Genomic DNA, 10,973 nt, shown 5'->3' with positions numbered 1-10,973 from the left:
CGTCCTGCAGGTGAGTGGATCGGGTTCAAGAAGAAAGAAGAAAGTCCTGATTTTACTGCTCGCTTGCCAAATTACCGCTGCCTGGCTCAATTTCTAAATATCCCGAAATTGAGTCATCCTCTCCTTTCATTTCTAGGAAATACTTTGAGACAGGCTCACAGACGACTGCAGGCAATGTCTTTAAAAGTGAAGGGGAGATGAGGGAAGGAGAGATGAGGCGAGGGAACCTTCCCGCACTGAGGAGAAAACTTGAAAAAGAATTCAAAAATACATCCCCCCCCCTCCCCTCCTCCCTTCACCCTTTGAATGTGACTTTTCCATTTCAGTTTAGAAGCCACTGATACACAGATAGCTGGAGATGCCGCACATAGGAGCGGTCTGTCCTCTGACTGGGCTCCTGTTAGCTAAACACTGGCGTTCAGTGTGAGGGGCTCGCTGGTGTTGGTTGTCAGCTCCATGAGTTGGGGCACAAAGCGCCCTTTATGTGTGTGAGGGTTCGCCCCTGTGACTCAGGGAGGTGTGTGTGTGTGTGTGTGTGTGTGTGCAGAGGTAGCAGAGCCCCAGGGGAGCCGCTGTGAGGTGAGCTCTGTTACCACGGCACAAAAGAACACCTTCCCTCTGGAGCACGCGGGTCCCTCTGCTGCCAGGAAGTGGAGGGAAAAAATGCTCGCCGCAGGATTACCGCATACACTCCACCATCTTCGGTTACTGACATTTTGTCCCCTTTCCTGTAACCAAAAAAATCGAGCCTCCGGTTTTCCACCCCGGTCTGTTTCATCGCTCATTAAAAGGAGCGAAGTTATTTCAATTGAAAGTTTGCGCTCATGCATAGAAATATGTACGTAGTAAGTGTGACATCACACAGAATCACACTTAAGGCCCTGAACATGTTCTGCTAGCCAGAGCATAACATACTGAAAACAATCGCTTATTTTTAAATATTGTGTTTAAGATGCATACTTCAGTCAATTAAAATGGAGCAGCTCAACTCTGCAAATGATTTCACTTCACCCCACTAAATATGAGTCAAACGAGTGTGAGTGTAGGCTGCTCGCAAACACGTGAAAACACACACGTGATGTAATCAGTGTGGTTCCTGGTGATGTCGTCCGGTTTCGTTTGCAGACCTTTCACATTGGTTCATCAGAAACTTTAACATTATTGGGGATGTGCAGTTTGAAAGGCATTTACCAGCAGTTGAGGGCCTAACAAAGTATGCTATTGAGTTTAAATGTAGGATCAATCATTTTTCAAAAACCTTTTTACCGAATGCATTTTGATTGCATCATGCCAGCTCACTCTCACGGGAGCACTTGAAAGGAACAGAGCCAGTGTGATTGATAAGTCATCAAGTCTGTTTGAAAGAAAGGCCTTATAGAGCTTATGTTTGGATAAACATGGTACCTTTTTATCTAAAGCAACAGTGCATATGTGATTCAGAAGACTGAATAATGTGTTCTATCTTTCATTTTGGATGTGCTGAATCACTTCTACAAAACAGCCCTGCAGACACAAATACTCATGCTTGCGTGGCAAAAAATGTGTCATTTTAACCGAAAACAGCCTTGATCGAAAAAATGTGAGATACCAACTGCCACTTTGAACATATCGTATCAAACTAGCAGCAGCCGAAATCAGCGTGGGAGTATTTGTATTTTTATCTTTCACATTGCGAAGCCAAATAAGAGCCAGATGTTGGACTGTATATCTGTATTTCTGAGGATTCGGGAGAGGCAGTGAAGACAAAAACTCTTACAAGGAGTGCACAGTATTCCAGGAGGATAACTGATCTAGAGGCGTCTCATGAGGATGAACTCGCCCAGCTGTCTGGTAGTTTGGCAGAGATGAATTGCTGAAATAAACGTCTGACTGTTCCTTGAGGTCAGAGAAATCTCAATGGAATTATTCAGATATGGAGCATGCAAATATTTTCATGTGATATTTTTTACCAAAACATTAATTCAATATAGTTTTTGTTGCTTAAGAATATTTTTCAAGCCATTTCACAGGGAGGTGAGGGATGCACGGCTTCATTTTTCTCTTCATCAGATGGTTTATTGTATTTCTCACTGTAAGGGAAATCAACGTATCATGTTTGCAAGGTGGACCTCAACAGCAATGCATTGGAAGATGGATGCAGCTAAAAGGAGATCTTAAAAAAATGTGTTGCTGGAGGAGTTGGGGAATTTGAGGGGGGGCATGAAGCCAGAGCAACAAGGGGTCAGCTGGAGCCCCCTGCAGCCACATGGGACTGCTACAGGCTTCTTATGCTGCAGCACTACGAGCCCTGCCCACGTACTTCAGTTAATCTTTATATAACTCCAGTGGTCGTGGGAAAAATGAAGCTGGCCTTCTTTTTCTTCTCTTTTTTTTGCAGAGCTTTCAATGACAGCCTTAAACTACTCGGACTGGGGACTAGATGGGGACCATCTGCATCATGCACTGGGTTTATGTGGTCTCCAAAGGTCCCTCGGTGGGGGCGGACGGCCGTGCACATTAAGTTGAGGCGAGCAATAAGACTAGCTATACGGACCTGCAGGCTGCTCTTCTGTACTGAAGCTGAGCTTCCGAACTTGTTCACATGCAAGGATGCTGACCCTGAAACGGCTTCCAGTGCTCTGGCACTTGATGAATGCAAATTATCTGAATGCCTCTCGGAGCGAGCTGGAAAAGCTCCCTGGTATAGTCAGTCCGTTGAGAAGAATCTCTAACTCTGCTCCTACCCTTCGTCAGACAGCACCATGAACTTGGGGCGGCACAACCACAGTACTGAGGAGGGTTGGGACCCTGCCAGGGGGAGTGGGGGGGGGGCGGCAGCTCTTAAACGGGCTGGAGAGAAAAAAAATGACTGACAGGGCCAACCAATAAAGCATGAAGAGGAATGTGAGAGTGTGCAGGGCCATTGTTGAACAAACATCTCAGGAACGCGCACACAACCCTTTTCATGCTTTCATGCTCTCTGATGAACTAAGCTTGGGCCTGGTGCCTTATTTCCTCATGTTGCCTTGCTTGTTTATTTTAACCTACTGCACCTGACTTGATTAACCTGGAGGAAAGTTTAAGTTTAAGAAAGTCAGCTGTGGGTTGAAGTTAATGTATGCATGTTTCAGATGACCGTTTCAATTAGTTATGTGACACTAATTGTTTTGTGGTACCTGAGACTGAATAACATTACACTAAAAAAGCTCTGTGTCCTCAGTCAAACTCACTTCTTCTGTATCCTGTTTCAGAGCCAGAGATTTAAAAAAAGTAGATTTGAAGTATTGTTGCCTGGCAACAGCATAGAAGTGTCTGACGGTCTAGGATTTTTTTCTTTTTTTAACTTTCTGTTTGTCTTCATAGCGCAAACACTGTGAGTGTGAGTAGAACAAAACATAGTGGAGTGTATTTCCTCTTAGAGCCTCGTCTTTGGTAGCCTCTCACGATGTATTGTGAACCGTGAATTGTATGTTTGTAATTTTATGTTTTTTAGAGACATTTACTGACAAATATTGAGCAAATGAAGTTGATGGACCGTCTTTTAGTCACATGCTGTTTGTTTTTCTCTCTAAATGGATGCTGTAGTGTCTGGGGATTTGTGGGATTGAACTCTTGTTCCACTGAATAAATGGTGGATTACTGGGTGGCAGATTTGGTCCCGGCGATATAATCCGGCACTCTAATGCCATCTAGTGGCGTTTTTCACACACACAGTGATGGGGTTGAGAGAATACATGCGTTTCCTTTTTTTGCAGCACATTATAACAGTGCAGATACATTTATTCCAGAAACTACATTTTGTGTGACAAAGCGACAGTGAAAGCATGTATCACAACTTAAATACTAAAAGATTTTTGCCCTTCACGTTTGTGAACGAACTAACGTAGAAAAATCGGACCGTAGAAACCGTCTCCACAATAAGAGTAAAAACATACAGAATGCTTCAGCTCGACTGCGTGGGAGTGACCAGCGGCCTCGAGAGCCGATTTGCCGGATAATGATGTGGAGGTTGGCGGCTGGGGGGCCTCAACTCAGGCAAAGTTATTCTTGAGGAAGTTGATGAGTCCGTTGGTGGAGGAGTCGTGGGAGTGGACCTCTGCGGTGTCCTGGAGATCGGCCTCAATCTTCTTGGCGAGCTGTTTGCCCAGTTCGACCCTAATAATACGGCGGGGAAGGAGAGAGGCGACGGGTTCAGGGATCAAACACAAACAACTCCCTGATACACAGTCACTCATTTACTCATGATTATCCATGTTACTCCTGCTACAACTGTAAAGTGAGCATGTTGTCACGTCTCATATATATATATATATTATATTATTATATGCATATTCTGTTTGAACTCGACATTGGTCTCACCCCCACTGGTCAAAGCTGTTGATCTCCCACATGACACCCTGAATGAAGATCTTGTGCTCATACATTGCTGCAAAACAAGACAGAATAATCATAACCACATGAACAAAAAATGACTGCAGACATAATGCAATGGGATTATAAAAGAAGAAAATAGTATCATTAATGAGGATGAATAGTAAGCCTAACAGTGGCTGTCAATGAACATTGTCTGGTTATTTTCAGTATGTGTTAGCCTCATGCCTGTGACCTGTGATTTGATTCATGGTTTCCTAATGTTATCATCAGTGTCTCTCAGTCACCAGAAACATTGTTTGCTCTCACCTATAAGAGCTCCAAGCGTGTACGGGCTCAGTTTCTTGAAGATAATTGAGTTGGTTGGCCTGTTTCCTTGGAACACCTTTATTAAACAAGGACAGAAATGACAACAAATGTCCTTAATTTGTGTTTCGGTAGCTGTTTTCACTCATGCTCACTGGGGGGGGGGGGGGGGGGGGGGCACTACCTCCTCTGTCTCCTCACTCTGCTGGCACTTCCCAACCAGTGGGATTTCTTGGGTTTGAGTAAATGATTTTCAAACGTAGGCCTACGTTTGTTGCCGTTGGTCTCACTTGTCGGTGCGTTTCCTTTCTTGATGTGACTCACTTTGTGTGGCAGTATTTTCTCCAGGGCGTCTCCACTCAGGCCGCCGGCCTCCAGCTCCTTCTTGGCCTCCTCTGTGGTCTTACCCTTCATCAGAGCTTCTGTCTGGGCCAGGAAGTTAGCCAGCAGGATCTACAGCCGCACATCACACCCGTTCAGACACAGTGCAGTGCAGTCAGCGTATGTTCACATGGTGCCTCTCAGAGCTGTAACAAATTGATTGCTACAATACTGGCGATTAACACAGCTGCACACCACTGGACCGCAGACATATACTCCTGAGCACACTACCGCTCTCTACCTTGTTGCTTTAGATGAAAAAGTCTTCAAACACAGGGGGTACCTTATGGTGCAGGTTGTCTCTGATGGGATGCTGTGACTGAGCTGGGATCAGGAAGTCACAAGGCACCATGCGTGTTCCTGAGACACAACACAGTTGGACTGCATTGGTGACACATGACATGAGGCTAACCAACTAGCGTTATCGCCAGCAACAGACACAACACCTGGTCTGTGAAACTTCTGACTGAAACCTCGAAGCGGATCTTTGGGGACGTTACCTTGATGGATGAGCTGGTAGAAGGCATGCTGTCCATTGGTTCCTGGTTCTCCCCAGACTATCGGCCCAGTGTGGTAGTTCACACGTGCTCCATCTTTAGTGATGTACTTTCCGTTTGACTCCATGTCACCCTACAGATAACCGATATCCATCAAAACGGTAACACGTCCTAAACTCACATGGCGTTGTCCTGTCGGCCTGTGCTGACATCGGCAAGTAGTTTCACCTTTTGGAAAACGTATTTAGCATTGTGAAATAGTACTTGAGCTTCCTGCGGCATTGTGGGTGCGGACCTGTTGGAAGTAGGCGGTGAAGCGGTGCATGTACTGGTCGTAGGGCAGCATGGCGTGGGTCTCAGCGTGGAAGAAGTTGATGTACCAGATGCCCAGCAGAGCCAGCAGGACGGGAGCGTTCTTCTCCAGAGGAGCGGTGCGGAAGTGGTTGTCCTGCAGGAGAGGAAGGGAGGCGAATGCACATCTGTGTGTTCTTCATGTTTCTGCTCCAGGAAAGCTGGTGTGGATTGTTTTTCTACACTCGGGAGTCCGACTGAAGGTGTTGGAGAAGCACTTACCATCCAATGAGCTCCTGAAAGAAGCTTTTCATAGTTGTCGTAGCCTGATAAGGAGAAGAGACGTGACAGAATTGTTCACCAAATGCACAATCAATTCAACAGTTGGGCTTAAAATATCACAAGAGCAATTAGAGGGCGATCTTTGTCTCCCCCATAATCCAACTCGGAGGTGCCAAAGTCAGACAACTTTTATGATGTAACAAAACACAAAAATAATAGTTTTCCCTGTTCATACCGATGTGCAGGGCGATGGCCATTCCAATTGCAGACCACAAGGAGAAACGACCACCAACCCACTGAAAGAAAAAAGAAAAATCTGAATAGACTTCGTATGAAATAGCTTGTTTGGCTTTTTAATGAAAGAGAAGCCAGCGTTGCACACAACAGAAGGAACTGGTAACATCAATGGAATTATTCAAAAGCTACCCGTTTTTGTTAATACGCACTGACATGAGCAGCACAGTTCACGATGCACTTCATCAGGTTGCCTTTGATCATCTGCTAAAATCCTGTGGCTAGTTCTCTTTGTCTCTCCTAGGGACAGATCACTCACACTTTCTAAATTCTAAAAAACGTGCAGCTATTTTGTCTGCTGTATTGTAGCTGGAACAAAATGCAGCCCTCTGACCTTTGGTACAACTCAGCCTTTACAGTGACCTCTGCAAGAGAAAAGGTCGCTACCAATAATAACTGCGTCTGAAGAGAGGGGCTTCTGATTACCCAGCAGCTGCCGGACAGAGCGTCCGCCCGCCTACTTCACAGGTCAAAATCTATTTATAGCTGCGGCCCTGGTCCCGGCCTGTGGATAAAGGGGCACTCACATCCCAGAACTCAAACATGTTCTCAGTGTCGATGCCGAAGTCCTTGACTTTGGGCTGAGGGGGAGACACAGATATAGCAGGACAGTTAGGGTTCAATGTCTGGACAGAGACAGAAGGTTTCATCTGTTTTAATGATGTTTTGTGACTTACTCCGTTTGTTGAAAGGGCCACAAAGTGCTTGGCAACGGCAGATTTCTGTCAAAACACAGAGATTGATTGAGGGATATCAGTGGGCCAACTAACAAAAGGCTGCTGCAGTCCGAGGCCGCTGCACACTCACATCTTTGGCTTGCTCAAGGAACCATGCTTTCGCTGACTCGGCGTTGGTTATGGTCTCTTGTGTGGTGAAAGTCTATGAATGCAGAATTAGATTGACAAAACACAAAGAAAATCATGCATTACTATATAATGGTACTGAACTAACGGCACAGATCTGCTTGAGGAACTTTTTCATCTGCTGCAATCTGTGTAAACCGGATACCTTGGATGCGACGATGAAGAGGGTTGTCTCAGCGTTCAGCTGTGCCAGGGTTTTGGCAATGTGCGTTCCATCAATATTTGACACAAACCACATACGAGGGCCACCCTTCGAGTAAGGTTTCAGGGCCTCAGTCACCATCAGGGGGCCCTGCAAGCCAAACCAATTCAAGTACAAATTCAGGTCAGGTAGGACTGCGGCTGCACAGGGAAGCTCAGATGAGACAACGCATGGGACCGGAAAAGCGTGAAGTGGTAAAAGCTGTCGATCGCGATATGGCTCATAGATGTTTTCATCAAAATGCATTAATATCTCTCCAGAAGTAGCACTCACAAGGTCAGATCCTCCGATGCCGACATTGACTACATCTGTGATGGCCTTTCCGGTGAAGCCCTTCCACTCACCGCTGCGAACTCTCTGCAACGGAACAATCGCAGTGGGCAAGCTGTAAACTCCAGTGCATCAAAGCTGCTGCAGAGCGTGACGTTGCATTTCCCTCACATGACAGAAGCCCTTCATCTTCTCAAGGACTCTGTTGACGTCTGGCATCACGTCCTTGCCGTCCACCACAACGGGAGTGTTGGAGCGGTTCCTCAGGGCCACGTGGAGCACGGAGCGGCCCTTCACACCCACAGCACCCGGACAAAAGACGCACACAGACACACATAGCACTCAGTACTGATAAAGTAGTTAAAGTATAACAAGCTGCTGCATTCGTTGTAATCGGTTGTTCATCCTTCAATGAGTTAAAAAAAACACAACGAAGGAGTTAATCTGTCACGTCAAACGTCAAGAGGTGAACACTGCTTTGAGTCAAGTCACAGCTGACATGAATGACGACAACGTGCACCTCAGTGAAGTTGATCTTCTCTCCAGCGAACATCTTCTCTCTGGCAGCTTCAATGCCTCGGGACTTGGCCTGAAAAAGACAATAAATGTCAGACAAGTGTCCAAAATGTAATGAAATAGTTGGAATTGGGAGTAAGATTCAAATGAATGATCACATCTTTAGTCAATGCATTCAATATTGCACATATAAAGACACATTTTGTCTATTACGATTTAAATCCTAATAGGATTTGACTCCTCAAAGCTGCCCGGATCAGCTATTGAGACATTTGGCATTTCTAAAGCAGCAGGTGAGAAAGATGGATTTACCAGATCAAACAACATCTTCATGACTTCATCGGTGATGAGATTCTTGGAGTAATCCAGAAGAACGTCTCCATCCTCAGTTTTCATGCGGAGGCTGTCCAAACACAGAGACATGTGCAAAAAATGTTTTCTGACAAATACAATCCAAACAAAGTCATTTGTGAAGCTGCACAGTTGCAGAGCAAGAAGAGTGGGCCACAACATTATCATGTGAACCTGACTACCAACAGACAACAGACTAATAACAAAGCTCATTGACGTACCAAAGGAAATATCTACTTCCTGCAGTGATGCGGTGCATTCTGCATTTCACGGAATAAAACACAATAAGATACTTTGCATACCTGAGCTTGTTGAATCTCTCCTTGTCAGCCTCAAACATGTGCCTGATGTTGAGGTTCAGCGCGTGAGCTGTGTACCAGTCCTGCAGCTTTTGGAAGTTGGGGTCCTGTGTGAGTCCCATTATGTCCAGAGAGGCTTCGTGCAGTGCGCCGTGTCCGACTGGCCTGGCTGAGTGGGGCCGAGCAGGTCACAGGGAGAGCTTTTTCAAGGGCGTCCAGGCCCCATCTACTCATGCTCCTCCTACAAGAGACACACCATATGCGGGGCTTGTGCAGGTCACACCTCCACACTGCGCTGCACGGTTACAGTGTTGATAGGGGAGCGTCATTGGTGCAGCAGCTCAGTGGCACGTAGTTCAGCAGACGCTGCAGACGGTGCTACTGTTCATTCTACAATTTCGCTCATTTTAAATCCCTGTGAAATACACACAGTAGCTGTACAAATTGAAGGCAGCAATGGGACAGGACACTCACTGCAGTTCAGATGACATGAATGTGAATAAAGGTCAACTCTAATACCCCAAAGGGGAGGTCTTCAACGTTTTTCAAGCCAAGGTCCCCCAAACTGATTGCGAGGTGGAGCAGGGACCCCCTACGGAGTTTGGTCCGCCATCTTTTATTTTTGAGCTTCACGCTCTTTAGACGTGAGCATAAACGCGATCTGATTGGCTGGTGCCTGCGCTGTCGTATTTGCATGAAAGGAGCAGTGAGTGAATCGGTGCCCAGCTTGAGAGCTGCTGAGTGTAGCTGAATGTGTGTAGCTGAATGTGTGCGTTGCGCACTGACAGATAACGTCTTCTCCATCAATTTATCCGTTCGCTTCAATATGTTGGATTCATGTTAATGTGTATTTAAATACCATAAATAAAATTCTGATTCTGAAGACATTTACATTTGTGGGGGAAAAAAATGTTTTAAAAAATTGTCTTATCAACCAAAAATGTCGCGACCCCCCGCAGTACCTTCGCGGACCCCTTGGGGGTCGCGGACCCCCTGTTGAAGACCTCTGCCCTAAAGATTAAGGTGCAAGAGTGAACAAGCAGTAATAAATCATTGCATATTAAATACACATACTCTTCAAATGTATTTTTATTTATTTTCTGGCACTTCTTGAAGTAAAAAACTAACCAACATTGGTACGTTTGCAGTAATCTATTGATTATAGTTACATATTGATGACACAAGGGAAATTAAGTTGAAGCTTTTCATTCATCTATTTAAATCATATTTATTTATTATGTGAGCATACATTTCTTTATTATTTATTAGGTTGCACTTTTTAAATTGTAATGATCTACCATTTAGTTGTTGTCATGACAGCCAACACATAAATGGAAGGAAGAAAAATATGCATTAGATATCCACATCAGCCTACATAAGCTTTTATACCATAGAAATGAACCCCAGACAAGAATAATTATTGTATGCAATTTGCGGATCTCAACGCCTCCAAGCGACCGTTTAATAAAAACACGGGGTCAGGGTGTAATGCTCTTCATCTAACATTGGAGGGCGGGAAAAGCTGTCTAACAAGAACCAATCATTCTGTTTTAGGCTTATCCACAGGGGTTAATAAACAAAATAAAAACCGCAAATAGTTTAAGTGATTTCACCAGAGGAAGAAAATAAGAAAATATATATATATATATATTTTTTTTTAAGCTATGTTGATAATGTATGTGTCTGATGTATTTCAAAACAGAACGAGAAATATAATTACAATTTTAAATTAGGCTAAATGTAGCAGTTAGAGAAAACTTATCGGTTGGCAGACGACCAGTTGGGTGACCAATGACCCAATACGACTTTATGCAACTAAAGCCTTTCATGTTATTATGTGAGTCACTGCGTCATAGCTCAAAAATGACGAATAATGACTAAATTATTGTTAAAGACTAAAATGATGTACAGAGAAACATTGAAGGCATTGTTTAGCTGTTTAGCATCCTGCTTTTCTAGATGGCTACAGCTGCTTGTGTACCAAATAACAAAATAAAGAATATTATTATTAAATAAATAAATGAAATAAAATACCACGTTTGATATACATATAGTATCATTTCCCGTATCG

At 44.5% G+C, this 10,973-nt stretch overlaps 1 protein-coding gene across 2 annotated transcripts; it reads right to left on the bottom strand.

Moving 5' to 3' along the window:
* Positions 1-3,718: 3,718 nt before the first annotated feature.
* Positions 3,719-9,140, bottom strand: gpib (glucose-6-phosphate isomerase b). 2 transcript variants are annotated; one of them, XR_013451493.1, is made up of 18 exons: positions 8,906-9,138; positions 8,565-8,655; positions 8,257-8,325; positions 7,908-8,027; positions 7,740-7,823; positions 7,410-7,556; positions 7,209-7,280; positions 7,079-7,123; positions 6,929-6,982; positions 6,343-6,403; positions 6,108-6,151; positions 5,830-5,982; positions 5,538-5,667; positions 5,321-5,397; positions 4,841-5,109; positions 4,660-4,735; positions 4,339-4,405; positions 3,719-4,134 (listed from the first exon to the last, which is right to left on the bottom strand). XR_013451493.1 is itself a non-coding variant. In XM_040166164.2 (18 exons), exons 1-18 carry the CDS (start codon positions 9,022-9,024, stop codon positions 4,011-4,013), a joined length of 1,662 nt encoding a protein of 553 aa, XP_040022098.2. In that variant the 5' UTR covers positions 9,025-9,140; the 3' UTR covers positions 3,719-4,010. The 2 variants fall into 2 exon arrangements, 1 of the variants encoding a protein (XP_040022098.2); XM_040166164.2 differs by having other exon boundaries at positions 4,981-5,109; positions 8,906-9,140.
* Positions 9,141-10,973: the final 1,833 nt, after the last annotated feature.

Source organism: Gasterosteus aculeatus, chromosome 12 (assembly GCF_964276395.1).
Source record: "Gasterosteus aculeatus chromosome 12, fGasAcu3.hap1.1, whole genome shotgun sequence".
NCBI classification, from domain to species: domain Eukaryota; kingdom Metazoa; phylum Chordata; class Actinopteri; order Perciformes; family Gasterosteidae; genus Gasterosteus; species Gasterosteus aculeatus.
The sequence above is the reverse complement of the archived record's forward strand: the minus strand, read 5'-3'. Positions and strand labels throughout refer to the sequence as shown.